Source organism: Athene noctua, chromosome 8, assembly GCF_965140245.1.
Source record: "Athene noctua chromosome 8, bAthNoc1.hap1.1, whole genome shotgun sequence".
In the NCBI taxonomy this organism is placed as follows: Eukaryota; Metazoa; Chordata; class Aves; order Strigiformes; family Strigidae; genus Athene; species Athene noctua.
Window position 1 is genome coordinate 26,334,086 of NC_134044.1, and position 18,929 is coordinate 26,353,014.

General features: G+C 37.7%; 1 protein-coding gene across 1 annotated transcript in view; it reads left to right on the forward strand.

Moving 5' to 3' along the window:
• SI (sucrase-isomaltase) overlaps positions 1-18,929 on the forward strand; it is a 52,567-nt gene that overhangs the window by 17,843 nt on the left and 15,795 nt on the right. Inside the window, exons 13-30 of the mRNA XM_074911709.1 lie at positions 1,159-1,243; positions 1,866-1,983; positions 2,373-2,544; positions 3,227-3,343; positions 3,892-4,046; positions 4,619-4,703; positions 5,984-6,040; positions 6,689-6,813; positions 7,181-7,269; positions 10,212-10,261; positions 11,581-11,751; positions 12,658-12,807; positions 14,411-14,617; positions 15,456-15,610; positions 16,856-17,024; positions 17,852-17,948; positions 18,054-18,166; positions 18,265-18,390. Coding sequence (XP_074767810.1) covers positions 1,159-1,243; positions 1,866-1,983; positions 2,373-2,544; positions 3,227-3,343; positions 3,892-4,046; positions 4,619-4,703; positions 5,984-6,040; positions 6,689-6,813; positions 7,181-7,269; positions 10,212-10,261; positions 11,581-11,751; positions 12,658-12,807; positions 14,411-14,617; positions 15,456-15,610; positions 16,856-17,024; positions 17,852-17,948; positions 18,054-18,166; positions 18,265-18,390 — 2,241 coding nt within the window. The remainder of the gene's footprint in view (positions 1-1,158; positions 1,244-1,865; positions 1,984-2,372; positions 2,545-3,226; positions 3,344-3,891; positions 4,047-4,618; positions 4,704-5,983; positions 6,041-6,688; positions 6,814-7,180; positions 7,270-10,211; positions 10,262-11,580; positions 11,752-12,657; positions 12,808-14,410; positions 14,618-15,455; positions 15,611-16,855; positions 17,025-17,851; positions 17,949-18,053; positions 18,167-18,264; positions 18,391-18,929) is intronic.

Genomic DNA, 18,929 nt, shown 5'->3' on the forward strand with positions numbered 1-18,929 from the left:
CCACGGGGTCACGGCCTCCTTGGGGCACATCCCCCTGCTCCGGCGTGGGGTCCCCCCGGGCTGCAGGTGGGTCTCTGCTCCCCCGTGGCCTCCCTGGGTGCAGGCACAGCTGCCTCCCCATGGGCTGCCCTGGGCTGCAGGGGAACCTCTGCCCCGGGCCTGGAGCACCTCCTGCCCTCCTCCTCCTCTGCCCTCGGTGCCTGCGGAGTTGGTGCTCTCACACGGGCTCACTCCTCTCTCTTCAGGTACAGTAGTGCAGGTTTCCCCCTTCTCAAACCCCTTATCCCAGAGGCGCTACCACCGTGGCTGATGGGCTCGGCCTTGGCCAGGGCTGGGTCCATCTTGGAGCCGCCTGGCCTTGGCCCCATCGGACACGGGGAAGCTTCTGGCACCTTCTCACAGAAACCACCCCTGTAGCCCCTCTGCTACCAAAACCTTCCTACGTAAGCCCAATACTGTGTGATCGAATTGAGTTTTTCTCACTTATTTTTGCTGACTCTGTGATTCTGTCAAGTCAAGCTATGAAGTGTAAGACTGCACAGGTCTCTTACAGAGAGCAAATAACTAAGTGAAGCAAATTGGTCACTAGACTACAATGCCTCCATTATGAATTTGCTTTCTTCTTCCATGCATGCTTTTCCTGCGGCACATTGAGGGATTCACAGAAATACACTTACAACACTGCCAAATAAAATATTCATGGAAGAAGACAGCAAAGTTTGAAAGTGTAATGGGTTGGAAAGTACTATAAAGGTGTTGTTTAAGAATATCTAGTCACCTTGTGAGAGGAAGTAAGTAACAATGCATTTCTCTCCAAACACACACTCTATACCAAAGACATTTCCCTTGGGACATGTGTGGAGTTGCTCATAGGTAGGCACAACGTATACAGGAACACCTCTTGCAATTTCTTTCTGTGGAGGGATAAGATGTAGCTCTTGTGACATAATGCTCACCTGCCTAGAAGGCTGTCCAACACTGAGACATATTAAAACAGGAATGGACCAAGTCAGTGTTTGAGTTATATAATTTTCACCTAATTATATGGTACTAGTTCTATGTAATTATTCCTTAAAGGCTAAGAGAATAAACCATAAGATTTTGTTAGGAAAATGTAACTGAGGAAATGTCTTTACATTCTGCTTCTTAACTTTTCAGGATATGAATGAAGTATCCAACTTCATTAAAGGCTCAAAAAAAGGTTGTGAGCAGAATGACTTAAACTATCCTCCTTTCACTCCCAGTAAGTCCATCTACTTTAACACGAAATCAAAATATCAAGAAGTTTATGAAGTACCGTGCAATTGGCTACAAGTATGCAAAGTAGTTTTAATGTAGTTCTTATGGGCAGGGGTTGAACATTACCTTATAAAAAATGCCAGTATACTTTGGCCCTCGTTGAAGGCGTGGTTTATATAACTGTGGTTTCTTCCCTTTACAAATGATTACTGAATATTATCAGTGCCTTATTTATGTCTGATAATATAATGATCTTCTTTCACTATCAGTAGTTTTTGAGATATATGCAGAACCAAAATGGAGTTCATACTTTGTATCAAGTAGAAGATTTAAGTAACCATTGCCTACATTTTGTCAGATAATAACTCATAAATTTAGAGCGTAGTTCTCAGTTATTACCTGCATGGGTGCAAAGCTCAAGAGTAGAAAAGGTCACAGAGCAAAGATGATTCAAATCAGCAGCCAAGAGTAGCATTTTGGTTTTGTAGTAGAAATACTGGCCTTAGTGCAAACACTAAAGAGAAAAAAAAAAAAAAGGCTTGAATGTCATGAATGTGCATTAAAGATTGGAAATATTAATAATAGAAATATACTTTAAAAGTGATATTTGTATTCCTTTATTGAAGGTATTCTTGATAAACTTATGTATTCCAAGACACTTTGTATGGATGCAGTGCAGAAGTGGGGGAAACATTATGATGTCCACAGTCTTTATGGATATTCCATGATCATATCAACACGGAAGTAAGGAATGCATTCTAAAATCTTTACAAAAAGTTTTCAGAACAGTACATGGCCTGAATTTTTGAAAACATCAAGAGATTTCACTTTTAAAGGAACTCAATCCCTGGAAAGTACTGTATTATATTTAAGCCAATGCAGCTAAAGCAAAATCTACTAACTAAAGCTGGTAGTAAAGGCCACATATTGATTGTCAAAGCTTTATAGAAAGATTACTTAAAATCAATGTCTTGAACTTTGCTAAAATACACCTGGTTAACCATAAAGGAGTCCACATCCCTGGAATGAATACTTATCGTAAATCAGTCACTGCAAATCTACCTTATACAAAACTGTTGAAGCCCAAGTCACCTTTTGACCTTTGTGTAATTCCAGTCTTGTTTCCTTTTAAGAGCCATTGAAGCACTCTTTCCTGGAAAACGCAGCTTCCTTATTTCGAGGTCTACATTTGTTGGATCAGGAAAGGACACAGGACACTGGCTGGGAGATAATGCAGCAACATGGGATCACTTAAAATGGGCAATACCTGGAATGTTGGACTTTAACCTCTTTGGAATACCTTATGTATGACATTAGTTTGTGACATCCTTTCCAAACATATGGATAAACACTAATTCTACCTCTGAGAACAGATTATCTAATCAAACACTATCTAGATAACCACCTCACATTTTCATCTCCAAATTATTTGTCTTTAGGAATCTGATTTTAACATTTTTTTTCAAATTATTGATTTTAGTTTGGACCATTTATTTTGATTACTGTGTCTGTGTGTGTATAGTGAGATAAACGTGGGTAACAAACATATTATTTTATATATCTGAAGCTACCTGTTACTTCTAGTAATTTTTAAACACTAGTGATCGACATGAAACACTTGGGTGTTTTTCTTATTAGTCCAAATGAAATGCAGACAACTATTTATGAAGGAAATACCCAAATTCATTCCCATTATCTGAATTTGTATGACACTTGAGTTTTTTTTCCTAATGTATGCATATTGGCACTGAACAGAAAGATAAAAGTTTGGAAGAAATAGAACTATGGGCCGTGTTAGCAAGTAATCAGATTAATTTTTTGCATAACATAGTTGAATTTGAAAGAAGAAAAGTACAATTGTGCTGAAAGTCTTGGCCACTCTGACTAGCAATTAAGGTTGCATTAATCCATCTCTGAAAACGAGATTTGTGTAGACATTAGAGGTGTAGTGCTCTGTACATCTAACACATTCTCTTTCTACTTAAAGATTGGAGCAGATATTTGTGGTTTCTTCGACAACACCACAGAAGAACTTTGCAGACGATGGATGCAAGTAGGAGCATTTTATCCATTTTCCAGGAATCACAATGCTGAAGGATTCATAGTAAGTTGTGCCTTCTCTTAGAAAACGCTATGTTACACTGCCATATTCCCTTTAATAGTGTCACTAGTAATCATTACCATCCCTGACAGTTGTGTAGCTGACCAGCTTGAAAACGGCAGAAACTTAAGCTCTTTTTATGAAATCTTAGATCTGAGAGGTTCAGCTTCATAAGGGTTAATTGAGACTACACCTATTTGGCAACAGTTTCATCACTGTTGGTTGTGCCTACACCCAAGGGCAAGCACTCATTGCTGTGTGAGCCATCAGACTGACACTTGGGTGTCCTTTACCATGAATCTAACTGCATGCCAGGATGAAACCTGAGCTAGCCCTGAGGTGCCCTCCTTGCAGGTGGGCAAGGAGGGATGTGCAGGGCAAAACACAGGAAGCCTGGAGGAGCAGGACCTCAAGTCACACTACCCAGAAGGCAAACACCGTGTAGATGTGCACAGCTGAATTTCTACCTCTCTGAAACAGCCGCTTTTCACATGCTTGGCAGAGTGTTTTCTGCATGATGAAAGTAATAATACTCCAATATTTGTTTTCAGTCTCAGGATCCGGCTGCGTTTGGAGCTGATTCAGTCTTGGTGAATACCTCCAAGTATTACTTGAACATTCGCTACACTTTGCTGCCCTACCTGTACACACTGTTTTATAAGGCTCATACTCAAGGAGACACGGTTGTTCGGCCAGTTTTGCATGAGTAAGTTTGCTCATCAGCCTTTGTGACAGTTTTATGAGGAATAACAACAGCAGAGAGATTAAATGTTGTTAAGGACTTTCTAAACAGGGATGTAGCCTGTGAAAATGAACACTGGAATATATATAGACCACTTCTTAAGTCATGAAATACCATTTTGGAGTAATCAGAAGAGTAATCAGAAACCAGCTGTAATTTCTGCATCTATGTATATATTCTTGTCAGTCACTCTTCCCAGTTGCTGTGAGATGTTATTGTCAACTAATCAAATTATTCTCCACCATCATATATGCATATTAGAAAATATGTTTCCTTGCCTGGAAACTCTTGAGTAAGCTGTGTCAAGAACACATGCACACCTCTACCCTTGTGTCGGGAATGCTGACTGAACTAGTAAGCCCTCACCTTTTCATCTTCAGATTGCCTGAGATTAAAAAGGAAAAAGAAAAGGCAATTTTGATAGGATGCTCTGCAGTCATGATTCTAGGCAACCAGAGCCCTGAAATCTTGGGATTGCTAGTGATGCTATAGTTCATAAAAGCCCAGTCACTGCTCTGTCCTTCCCGCGTGCCCAGGTTCTACTCTGATGAAGCGACGTGGAGTGTCGACAGGCAGTTCCTGTGGGGTCCGGGGCTGCTTATTTCCCCTGTGCTTGAGCCGGTAGGTTTGGCTGGTTCGGGATCGATCTCATAAGCACCTCACGGGGCACCAGGGCACGTCGAGTCACCAGTTCCAGCTCTGTTCTCTGGCAGGGGGCTGCAGCGTAAAATCCCCACGTTACACTGTTCCTGTCACTCCTTTAGTGCTCTGATTAGAAACCAAGTTCCAGTTCTGAGCCCTTGTTGTTCAGCCTTGTGAGAATTCTGTTTTTCAGCTTAAAGGTTATGACTCCTCTAGCATCTCTGTATTTCCTGCTGAGATCTCATTCTCGCTCCTTTCTTTATGCTGAACAAGCTGAACCGCAGAGGTGGGCTCTGCCGTTTCCCTGAGGATGCCAGGAAATTTGCTCTGGTCTTATTCTAGTCTGAACTCTTCTCTCTTGATCAGACCTGTAAACTTTATTGGCAAAGAGACTGCAGAGGGCCTTGTTTATGAGCCTTAACACGGCTCTATCCCCAGTGCAAGCATGGGTTTTGCTAGAGCCTTAGATTATATTTATTTTTTCATGGGTACATCACATTACTGCATTACAGCTGTTGATGGATTCCTAACAAGCCTAGGTTTTGCTGCTTTTTTTTTTTTTTTCCTCCCCCCCCCCCTCCAATTATTACTTCCAGTGAGAGAGCCCAGAGCATATTTTTATCACTGCTGAAATGGAAAGTCTTGCACTTTGTGCTCTTAAATCCCACTCTTATTTTCTAGTCCTCTAGGGAGTCAAAGTCATCTGGTCTGATATTCTGATTCACCTCAACTTTGTATCATCTCTGAATTTGCTTCAGAATCATCATCTCTTGCTGTGTTTCAGCAACAAGCAAACAAATAGATTGTGGCTTCTTCTGTGGCAGAATCTTGTAAATAATGATTGTTAGTGCCAGTAACACACATGCCATGGAGAAAGACAAACCGTTTGTTAAATGTATCAAATGAAAGCAAGAATCTGAAAGATGCCAGGCTAGAAAAATGTGAAAATAAAGAAGATATAGAGATACTTGTGGATATGATCTGAGCCATTGGAGTTGAAACATTGTGACTTTGGGTTGCATACAATGAGCTGTCACGTTGTAGAGCAGTGATTCTGTTGTCTCCCAGTAGCTTTGCAGAAATTGTCTTTGGATTGCTCTCTTCCTTTCTCAACATCATCATAAAAACCATTAAAGAAAAAGTGAAGAGGAGAAGTATCAATTATTTTTTTCAATGTGAACTTTAGATGTATAGGAAAATTTAGTTTATTCGATTAAGTTGCCTTCAAATATGAAATCATTTCTTTGTTCACCTTTCAGGGTGTGGACACAATTCAAGCATATATTCCTGATGCAGTATGGTACGAGTATGATACGGTAAGTAAGTGCAGAACTATGGGGATATGTTCTAAATGGTTACGTGACCAAAAGGAGATGGTTAGCCCTGATTTGGTGACAGAGACCTACAGTAAAGCCCACAGGAGGGAAATGGTGAGATAGGAGTTGAAACATGGTGGGGTAAGTGCATGAATCAGTGGCTCAGGAAAGGACGCAGCGGCATGGAAAACAGTGCAGGATGTAGGAAGACAGATTGAATGGAAACTTTAACGAAGAACATATTTCTAAGAAAATAAAATACAAATAATTGTAATACCCAAGAGTCTGCAATTATAATCTACTAATCTTGTTTCTGCAAATAAATTTCTCACAGCTGTGATAATCCATTTGATGCGTAAAAAAGGACATTGTTCACGTCAGATTCCCGTATTCACATCAGAGTCCCAACAGGACTTGTTTTCTGTGTTGACTGAGCCAAAACTAAATAGTGAGAGATGCTGATTTATGACATTAGATCATATTCCCATGCAGTTGTTTTATCTTTATGTGCCTATTAACATACAGATAAACCTTTTCTAAAGCCTTTTTTTAAAAGCAAGCGTTAGGATGAAACTCAGGACTTAAGAAAACGTTTACAGCAGCAAGTCATGCACCATAGCCATTCTCTTTTACATGCCTGTAAATAAGGGGGCAAAAATCTCGGTGAGAAAACAGTGGACCAGTATGTACCTGCCAGCAGACAAACTGGGACTCCATCTGAGAGGAGGATATATTTACCCTACTCAGCAACCAGCTAACACGACCGTTGCAAGGTATGATTCTAAACTGAATGCTTTTATGTGTTTTTTTTCCAAGACTGGGCTGAGGACTTTCAGTAGCAGCCCATTGTATTTAGCATTTTCACCTTGAAATATGGGAATAACTGTGAGCCACATCTCACTTGCACAACCACTTACATTACAGGTTCAGCGATTAATTACAGGTTTATTTGCATGATATTTTGTAACCTTGCCATGTATTTTAATCCATTTACGTGAAAATGAAAGGCAACCAAGGACTAATCTAATGTAATTCTCAAATGATTGCAGCCCTGTTGAATGTCACGTTCTTAACATGAAGGATGTATTAATACTGTTTTAGATACTTGTTATACATATAAAACAAAGTTTCTTTCCACAGCCGCAAGAATCCAATGGGGCTTATAATTGCTCTGGATGACAACAACACAGCTTCTGGGGACTTGTTCTGGGATGATGGAGAATCTACAGGTGATCAGTTATCAATGGTGAAATAACTATAATTAACACAGCATTAATATGTACAAGTTTCAAACTTCCTGCTGATTCCATCGTGCAAGAATAAGTCATTGATATAACACACTATCAATACTTGCTTGTATGTCAGTAGTTTTTCATCATTTTATCGTGGTCTAACTCCAGTCAGCAACTAAGGACCATGCAGCCACTTGCTTATTTCTCACTCCCAGAACGATGGGGAGGATAACAAAAAAAAATTCCACCATGTGGGTTGAAATAAAAACAGTTTAATAACTAAATAAAATATAGCAAGAACATTCATAATAATAATAATGAAAATAATAGTTTTGAAAAGGAATATCACAATCTTGTAACGTGCTATTAATACTTGAAGATTACTTTTTTAACACTTCTAAGTGGAAAATTGTCACTTATTAATTTATTTTTTACTTGTTCCTATTTCACTATAGCCTTAGATATGTAAGGGTTTGGTACATTAGCACGCTGACTGTTAAACCCTGCTGTCAGGATTGATATATGTTCTGGTATACATCCAAATTAGCTTCAACGGGTGCAAGAACACACGTAATTAGTGTTCGACACTAAGAATCGGTAGAAGATGAAAAACTAGCACTGCTATTAACTCTGTGGAATTATTGAAATTGCTTGTGAAAACAGTAGAAATTTTGTTAACTCAGAAGTAGGGTATTGGAGCCAAAGATTTTGATGCCATCTGGTTTCGACAGCACACTGGTGCATAAGCCCGCCAGTGAGTGTGGACGGGCTACAGTTGTCAGGTTGCCAACCTCGCCTTTAGCAAAGCTGCCGGAGAACTTGTTTCCCCCTGGGACAGTCACTATGATTATGCCAAGGCCTGTCAACCTCATCACTTGTGATGAATTGGCATCAATAGCACTTACTCCCTGCTTTTTTTTTTTTTTTTTCCGTCAAACAATTTACAACATACGTACCTTGGGTAAGATTAAGGTTGCAATTTAATTAACAAACATACAACAGCAGCAGCAACACAAATCTTTAAATGAAGGTTAAATTTATTTTGGCTTTCAGTAAAGTTAATGCTTTTGGAATACATGCATGTCTAGGGAAAGCAGAGTTCATTCCAGAGCAATGGAAAGATCCTTTCCGTTATATAACTACAGATATAGTCTTCATTTTGATCTTGAGAGGATGGAAATTTTGATAAATGAAGTATCTTGAACTGTGGGATTTCTGAGGGTTTAGTTAGGCATCCTGTTTCCATTAAACTCAAAGGGTTTGGGGTACTTAAATCCTTTAGGCTGCTTGTGAAGCCTTTGTCCTTTATCCTATACAATTTAGAAAAGTCAGCCAGCAGTTCAAAGGGTTATTCTAAAATCATTTTTTCAAGACCTTTTACAAAATACTCAAAATTCTATTAAAGTAATTTAAGGACTTGTATTTCACAGATTTTATTTTTTTTATTTGCAACGAATCATAACATTCAGAGCTAAGGACTTTGGGGTTTGGTGTATACCAGATAATTCTGTTGCATTTCAAGTAGACCCGATCTTCTCTAATTCATGTCCTGCCGTATCCATAGACTGCTGTCAGTGGCAAAAGTGTCGGAGCTCTCTTTAGCTACACTGGAAAAAAAAAGTAGATTAAAACCCAGGAAAATCTCAGCAGTAAGAATGTGCAGATACGTATGAAGTCAGAGTAATATTACTATTGAGGTAAAAATAAATAATACGACAATATTATGTGCATATTTGATTTATAATCATGACAATTAGGTCCACATCCTGCAGACAGTTGTTTATGGAGGTATTTTGTGTAATCATGGGGGTCCACAGATGGTATCTGAATTGGTGCCTTCCTACCTCTGTCTTCTGACAGGACTAACCATCTTATGGTAGAACTAACCGTCTTCTAGACACTTAAGCAGTCCAATTTTTCTGACTTATCCTCCAGTTGATAAAAACTATCTGTATCCTTAGTCACAATCTATTTTTTTCCCTTGAGCAGCACCCAGGGCTCTGACTAAACTTGAATGAAAGCAAATCTTGGGATTCCAAACTTCATCCCCCCTTCCCTCATTGGATACTACCTTGTCTTCTAATTATGCATTCAAGCCTGCAGAACTCCCCCTTTTTTTTTTTTTTAATTTTAACTCTACCAACTATATCTCGCAGAAAAACTTTCAAGGTTCTACTTTTTTAAATTTTGTGAAAGTTAGGGATGCTTTTAAGAAATAGAGCTGTGATTCAGCTGATTATTGCTGCCATAAATATTGAAGGCCTTGGGTGGTTGCTATATGTATGGGTGACAGCTATATGTACTCCTTTGTCAAAGCCTAAAATAACAAAGCTATTATTGTACTCACTTCTGTTGAGAAACAAAACAATAAAACATTGTATGATTTTATTTCCTGTTCAAAACTTAGAGGTTGTAATTTTTTCAGGGAAACTGTTTACAATTTGCATGCGATGACAGTATTTTTATTTTCATACATGGAAAAAATTGCCATATGGATTCAACTTTTACAATTCTTTTTCCTGGTCGTGTGTTATTTCCTTTCTTATGGTTCTGTGGCAGAGATTATTGTTGTTGTCTGTTATGCATGAAAAGCACTTATTTAGGGTATTTTAAAGGATTGACTTTAAGCCATATATCTACATTTAAGAGGAGATAAGAAGGAATAACAGTCAAATAAAAAATCAGTACATTTTGGAAAATGTACAATAAATTTTTGGAAAATTTGGCTCTCCTGGGAGACTGGCTGAAAGAAAAAAGAAGAGGAGAAATTTAAGTTCCTCAGAGAAACATTAGTAAATATTTGAGTTGCCCAGTGCATTCTCTGAATGCAGTAATGATAGTAATTAGCAATTTATTGGTTCCTAGCAGTGACACAGTCCTGGTTTTTTAATGCTGTTCCTTTCTGTACTGCAAGTGTAACTTCTTTCTTTACCTTTTAGGTACAGTTGAGAGTAAAGCCTACATTTACTATGAGTTCACCGTTTCCAATGTAAGTATTTCAGTTTAAATGACCTTATTTTAATTTTAGATTTTTATCAATGGTATCTTCAAAAGGCATTATTTTCTCCCTCATTCTCCTATAAGACTTACTGAGAAGCAAAACATTTGTCAAAGTCAAATCAGAACCATGTTCAAAATACTGTCATTTAACGGGGATGAAGATCTGTTATTTATCTTTTCTTCTCCTAGTTAATATAAGTCTCTAAAGACTGTTTCACATAAACTCAGCAGCAATATTTATTGAGCAAGAGAACTATAAAACATCAGTTACAAGAAAGTCAAAAAGAAGGTGAATGTAGTGTTTGTGATTCTTGAAATATCGGAAATTTGAAAAAAATCTCTATATGCCATGAAAATATAATTGAATGTTTCCAAAAAGCGAGAGGAAGACCTACACCTTGACTGAACCCACAGAATCTACTAAGTGACTAAGTTTTAGTTTAAAAATTTTTTTAAACTGTAACTGCCTTGGCAGGGTTAAGTTCTGTCAGAGTGAAATCCAGATAGTGTTTCTATTCAGTACTGCCCACAGATACCGTATGACAAAGATTCCAAGTAATAGAATTTATTTTTTTTTTTTTGTATAATAATAATAATATCTGCTAAAGATATTCTTTCCCTTGTCATGGTGAAGCAGCAGGGCAGCAACTGAGAGAGAATGCACAGGAAATCAGGAGTGGAAGCAAAGCAATAAAAAGTGGAAGCACATGCATTAGTTATTTTTTTAAAAATCATATATAATCATATATTTCTCTGTAAATTGGAAACCTCAGTTACTATTGGAGTTTGAAACTTGTAGCCAAATCATCAGTTGACCATAATAATGTTGAATTAAAAATTAACATAAATATTAATGTGGCAAATAATAAGGAAGTTTTACACTAGCAATTGTGACAGTCATGGTACAGTTCCATTGTTTAGATTCTTAATCTAATGATAAGGAATGCAATTGAATAGAAACTGGTCTTTTTATATCATGAAAAGTGAATATGAACCTTCCCTTGTTAGAACACGACAGGATCGCAGTCAAGTAGAGGTTATCTGCTCTGTCACAGACACGTGTCAACCTTCTCTTATTTCCAAAACAAGCAGAAAATAAAATAAGCTGAAACACAGCTATGAAGCACATTATATACATTGTAGAAAAGCACAATTGTGATAACAAGCCTGGTAATTAATATGTTAGGAAAAAGGTATTGACTTACTTTATGCTAAAATAAGAAGATCTAATTAGAAAATATCGTTAAATCAGAATGACTTTTGACAGATTTTTTTCAATAAGAATTTGATCATTCTATTGTTTTTCAGAATGTTCTACAAATGACTGCTGTAAACAGCAATTATGCTGATCCAAACAACTTGAAATTTGAAGAAATCAAGATATTGGGAACGCTTCAGGAAATAACATCAGTTACTGTATCTCAGAACAATGTTGTGGAAAACTCTCCACACAATATCACCTATTATCCTTTAGAAAAGGTAAAACGCCAACAGGAAAATCTGAAGTAAACATCTTTCAAATTGCATCACCTTTATTTTATATATTGTAAAGGACAGTACTCACTACTAATGTAATCTCAAGAGAACACATCGTGTATTTTATTACAGAACAAAAGTACAGTTGCATTCAACTCAGCTCCGTAGAATGTGCACCTACGTTTTGTTCTCAGACCCTCAGTGCAGCAGAAAGTTTATAGTTATTCATATAGCAACACTTGATTTCTGAGAGGAGGTACAGCTTTGTGATTTTGTTTGATTTTGGAGGAGGGTAATAAAAACTTGTATCTTAGATGAGCATTTCTGCATTGATTTTAAAAACAAAATCAAGCACACTGTTTAAACCTTGATCGCTTTATACAGAGTTTTTCACAGGATGAATAGAGGAAAGCAGCAACACAGTACGTTTATGTGCGGAGTGAATGAATGTGCTGCTGCTAGTGGGAAGATTCCATGAAAGTGCTTTCCCACAAAAAAAATGTTGATGTTGCTTTGAACTTGCATTGTACACCCTCTTTAATTATTACAAGCACCTGAGTTACCTGTTATCTCAGCTGCTGAATCAAAAATATTTTAACCTCGCCTTACCTTTTTCACTGATATTTCAAAATGTGAAGGAGCTCTGCCCTTATCTTTATTCCTCTCCTTCCAAGGAAGCTGTGGGATTGACTCAATATTTTTAGATTCTTAATTTTTCAGATTTTATTTGCAAGAATATCAGCTGTGTGTATTTGTAAAAGTGAGACTATATCAATGCTGCAGCACAGGGTTTTTTGTGAGTTGTCACGTCGCAAAATGTATTGCTCCTGAGACCAGCTTCTCTGCTGACTGAAGGAATGAGGGATGTGATGTGGGATTTAATAACTGTTTAATGTTTAATATTTATAGGTTACTCATATAACAGGACTTCAGCTTGAACTGGGAAAATCTTACACAGTAAAATGGACTCAACGACTGAGTGTAAACGAAAGGTTTAATTGTTATCCCCGTCCCAATCCAACACAAGAAAAATGTGAACAACTTGGCTGTGTCTGGGAAGTAAGCAAATATTATTTCTCTAAACTAATGACACAAAACATTTCTAGAATCCTAGCTTTCTTTTTATAGTTGTTACAGTAGAAGAAGTAGTCTGACAGATTTGTCAGATTTAAATAAAATGGGGATGCAGACGTCAGCTGGCCTATGCTAACAGATTTAATTTAACTCACTAAAACTAAGGTAGTTGGCAACTATGTAAGCTCTTCCAAATTATATCAGAAATTGAGGAAAAATGTGGTACTTTTTGAAAGATGGAAAGAAAGGATATTAGAGTTATGAAAAAATAGAATACCTCTGGGATCTGCCTCTTCAGCTACCTCATCTGCTTCACCAGCACCATGGCCTGCAAGGTCTATCCCCTTTGTCTTGCCTTCCCAGTCACTGAAGCAAGTTTTAAGTCAAACCAATTCCTCTGGATCTCATTTTGAGAAGAAATCTTGAATCCCCCAGAAATTTTGATTCTTATGTGAACTTAATTGTTTATACCCGTGTCGAGGAGCTATTTCCAAATCCTAATTCCTGACACGCTGTTCTTTACCACATGAAGTTTTATTTATTAATATCCCACGGCTAGAAACAGACAGGATTGTGTGCCTTGGCAGAGCTGAGCTTCAGAGGGTCCCTCCACTAAATTAGTGCTCTAAAACTTACAGCTTGGACACATATCCTAGGCAAGAAGAGCAAAATTCTCTGCTGGCTACTCTAGAACCAGCAACAGCTGAAGGGGCTGAGGGGCTGTCCTGATTTTGTGGCCCTATTAGGATTTTTTTTTGTAATTGTGGACATTTGGAAATGACTTTCCATGTGAAATCAAGCTCTGGTGCTGTTACGGACTGGGTGTGTTTTGAACATTTGCTCCAGTTGAAAGGTGCTTTGATTGTGGTGAGGACAGATGAATAAATATCCATTAGCAATTAAGATGTGTGGAGCAGGCATGGTTTCATGTGAACAACTGGGCAGGATTGATGGTAAGTATCCAGAGGTGGAAGGCCAATGCATTAACCTACATCAGCTCACCTAACCTCAGAATACCTTCTTTGAGTGTTTGTGTTCCACTGTAGCAGGAAACTGAAAGTAATTTTGATCTTGCTGTCAGGAGATCTTAGATAAATACGATGTAATTTTCAGTGTATGTTTTAAGGATAATTTGTGTGAATAAAGCCAATGGAAAGGTCTCATCTGATGTTGCCTGAATATCTAATGGTTTTGGGGCACATCCCCTTGAAGCCAGCCACAGACCAGAGAGCAATGGGATTAAAAGGGAGGAAGTTTTTGTAATTTCAACAAAACTAAGGCATGTTGTGGGACTGATTGGAAGATCACAGTCATAGGGAAATTAAATCCACCTTCATTGTACAAGGATTTTGTTTCCTGACTGAAGTATTTGTAAAGCCTTCACTGGGTTGTTTGATTATATCCGACTTAGTGTAGAGATCAATGGGTTCTGTATCACTTCTTTATTGTTCACTAGTTACATTAAGTTCTTCACCAAATTCTACATTTGACATATATCTCAAAAATCTGGATTCCATGCTAAGCACTAAAAAAAATACAGGAGGCCAGTGTAGCTCACTAAACTCTAACTTATTTCTATTTGCAGGAGGTAACATCAAACTTGGATATTCCACCCTGCTATTACAGCTCCAACAATGCTTACTCTGTAGACAAAGTAGAATACACCTCATCAGGTTTGGCAGCCAACCTCACTTTAAACAGTGCCAAGACCAGAGCTAATGAGAATTTCACTACACCAATTAGTACACTACGCTTGGAGGTGAAATATCATCTCAACCACATGCTGCAATTTAAGGTAATGTCATTCCAGAATTTCTATGAGTGTGTAATGTCCCATTGTTAAAAATAGCTTTATTTATGGAAATGATGAAGGCTATTTATAGTCAGTTTTACATTACACAGACAGTAGCACCCTTGCCTAAATATTTCTCCTTCTAACCAATTAGTTGTCATTGCTCTTAGTGTGATATTTTTTTATCCTAGAATTTTGTATTTAATTTTGCAATGAAATTATATGAATCAAAGATATAATGTCAATGTATACGTGTAATATCAACCTGAAACTGGAATTGAAGACGTTTTATTAATATACAGGTGAATTTATCTGTAAGCGTTATCAAGACTGTACAGTTTATTTTTACATTAATCATTCTACTTCTAAAATTTTTATACACCTTTGTTTAGACTATAATTTATTACTCTGCATTTAATAATCCTGAAATAAATGTGATGCCATAAAATGGTCAGGCATCAAAAACTATCTCTGTCAGCTTTCAGAATACAGAAAATTTAAAAAAGAATCTCTCAAAGTTGAGTAAAAGATGAATGAGAAAAATATTTATCATATGTATATATACACTTATGTTATATTTTAAATGTAAGCATACACTTTAAATTAATATAAATAATTGAGAAGCCATTTCTGTTCTAGAATAAATCCTTAAGGTTTGTTGTTGTTTTTTGGGTTTTTTTTTCCCAAACCAAATACTGTGAAAAATTAGTTAAAGGATACATGTTGAAAGAAAATACTGAGCAAGTGTTTTTAATAATTTTCTGTCAGATTTAGATTTCTATCACTATAGGTAAGATTTTAAACAATTAATCGACTGAAATGAATAGTTTTTTGTTCATAGATTTATGATTATCAACATGCACGATACGAGGTTCCGGTACCACTAAATCTCCCGAGCTCCCCAATGAGTATGAACAAGGAACGACTCTATGAAGTATCAGTTCAGAAAAAACCATTTGGTATACAAGTTCGGCGCAAAAGCACAGGAACAATCATGTAAGTCATTTTATTTTATTTCACTTGGTTTTGTTAGTTCTTTTCAAGCCAACCCATTTTCCTGTGTAATATGTTTTAAATACCTTAAGACTGGCTTTTGTACCCTTCCCATGCCATGGCTCTGGCTGCCAAATGCCAGGTGTTGCTTCACCACTGCATTGTATGAAAGCACTGACTAGGAGGAGGATGGAGAAGCTGCCCTGAGCAATATCCTGTATTTTTTTCAAAATTATCTGAGGTTTCTCCCATGTCACTTCATAGTCTGACACTTGATAAAAGTCCTGTTAAACATGTTGAAGCGCAGGGCATAGACAAATCCAAAGGCCATTTCTTGTGTAGTTCCCAAGTCTCTGGGAGGCACAATAATTTTCCACACTTCCTAAAATTTGCCTTAGGTGACCACACTACTGATCGTTAAGGATTGTTCATTTGGTTTGGTTTTGGGCAATGGTTAGGAAAAAAAAAAATAGAAGAAAGTTGTGTCTCAACTAACTTGCAGGTGGATTTTGGTAACATGACAGTTAATAATTCCAACAGGAACATCATTTTTTTCCTTGATTAAGCTTAAGTCAGAGCTAGAAAATAGAGAACAGTGATGTTAGTGGCTGTGTGTGTTATGTTTTTTATTCAAAAACCCCATACTTATGTCATTATTTAAAATATTCAGAACTTAATTGCAAGCTGAGTTCCTTTTTGGCAACCAGACTGATAGTTCAAATGGCAACTCAACCTCCTGGAACGATGCTATTTTTTGGCAGAGCACCATCAGGTTGCAGTTTGGTTTCCAACTGTAGAGATGCTGATTTACAGCAAATGAGACCTATGAATACGATTTCAGTGTAATCTGCACAAAGAGTGCAGTGAACTGTAAAAAGCACCTTATTTACTATATTCTATGTAGCACCAAGGATCAGTCTGGAAGGAAAATATGATCATCCTCTCCTGAAACACATTTTCTCACTAAATTGTCAAAATATGATGCAACTTGCTGTGCATGGTGCCTGGGCATAATATAAATCTCTCTGAGAGACACAGAGGACTTTGTGTCTCTAAACTGTGTATCAAATTCTTAGACATCCCTATTTCATGTGGTTTAGGTTTTTCTCAATAACCGTAACAGTTTCATCCACCTTTACCGAAGAGTGAGATTTTCAGAGAAAAAGAGTAGTCTAAAAAAAGTGTCTGCCAGCTAAACAGAGCACTGACGATGTTCTATTATTGTATGTTTTCCTCTTTCCATTTTAGCTGGGATTCGCAGCTGCCCACCTTCACGTTCAGTGACATGTTCATTCAGATTTCTACCCGCTTAGCATCCCAGTATATATATGGATTTGGAGAAACTGAGCACACCATGTTTCGATGTAACATGAGCTGGCACACCTGGGGAATGTTCACAAGGGACCAGCCTCCTTCTGTAAGTAGAAGCAAATGTGGCTTTTGGACTGATGAGCTTCACGTGCTGAGGTGTTCAGCCAGACTTTAAAGTCCAGTGTTGTCTCCTGGTATTGGACAGACCTGCTGGCTTTGATCATGTGTATCATGGCTTATGATTGGGATGGTGTCTCAATGACAGTGCTCTTCTCAAAACCTATTCTTTGTGACCAGCATGATCAATGTGTGGGCTCAGGCCCAACAACAAATGGCTTAGAAATAAGAGCACATTCCTCCTTTTTTTATTCTTCTCAGTTAATTATTCTGAAAGCTAGACGTGAGTCAGGACAACTCCTACTACTTTGAGATCAATTTAGTACTTACAGAGCTAAATCAGAAATGTTATGTCTATGTGTATATTTGTGTTATTTCCTACATGATAGCACATTTTTCAGGGAATGACCAATAAAATAGTGATGGTTAATTATAACTCTGCTTTTCAGTTCAGCTTTGAATATATTTTTCAGTAAAGGAAAGATGACAGAATGTCACCAGCATCTCCTGATCATATAGACACCTGCTACTGTCTGAAAAGAAGGGAAAGTTTTGTCCTGGGAAAGCACTTTTTCATTAGCAAGTTTTAAAGGCAGCACTACCTTTGCTTTCCTTGTTGCTTGGTCAGTCTGAGCGGAACTGACTCAAACTGTGGAGTTGAAAGTGATCTGTAGATATGTTTAGTAAGTATGTAAAGTATATATTTTTGAGTTTATTTCTATGTTTGGCAGTTGTGTCTCATCTTTTATTAAAATTATTCACAAGTGTAAGGAAATGCTTGTGATGTTTCCCCAGTAAAATGCATTTTGTTTGCAGTACAAGTTGAATTCCTATGGTTATCAGCCATTTTACATGGCTCTCGAAGAAGATGGCAATGCCCATGGGGTTCTCTTGCTTAACAGCAATGCGATGGGTAAGAAAACTTCCACTTTACTGTCTCAATCTGTTTTATTTTTGTGTTTTGCGATAGTGGTGAATCCAGGCTTCCTTTTCTCATTTCACTTCCTCCCATTTCCAGATGTGACATTCCAGCCAACCCCTGCCCTGATATACCGCACCACTGGAGGAATTCTTGACTTCTACATGGTTTTGGGCCCAACACCAGAACTTGTTGTTCAGGAGTACACTGCAGTAGGATTCTTACTCTGTTACAAAATAATGCTGTTTTTTGCTTGGTGGATTGGTTTTGTTTTCACGTATTCACCATACATATTCTTTCTTATTTTTAGCTGATTGGACGACCGGTCATGCCACCCTACTGGTCTTTGGGATTCCAGTTGTGCCGCTATGGATACACCAACGACTCAGAAATTGCCCAGCTGGTGGAGGATATGAAGGCAGCTGGGATTCCCTATGTATGCTGGTAGCATTTAACATCTGAGCTCATGCCTGAACTTGTGGCTTCACAGTATTAACTAAGACTACTTAAACACAATATCAAAAACCAACCAAAAAAAACCCACCACCATGATAGAGTAGAGCAGACTGTTTTGTGTCAGAGCTGACCATCTCTTCACACCCTGGGCCATGCTAAATGTAGACCTTAGGCTGCTTTATTTATCATTTATACCAAAGAAGCACCCAGATATATCAGTTAGTCATGGGCTTTCGCCTTGTTGGCTCTGAAGGAGCAGTGATCAGTAAAAAAAAACAAGGAGGAAAGAAAATGAAGCAGCATCATTTCAATGGTATATTGCTCTGTGTCAAGTCAGCTATGATTTGACATAGGTTGTTGTTGGGAAAGTTGGAATAGCACATAGATCTAACAAGATTATACTATAAATTGAATGTGACTTCATTTAAAACGTAATTAACATCACTATTTCAATACAGAACAACTGTTTCCACTGTTTCCTTATAGATATGGTAACATATGTGCAGTTTCTGTGTACGT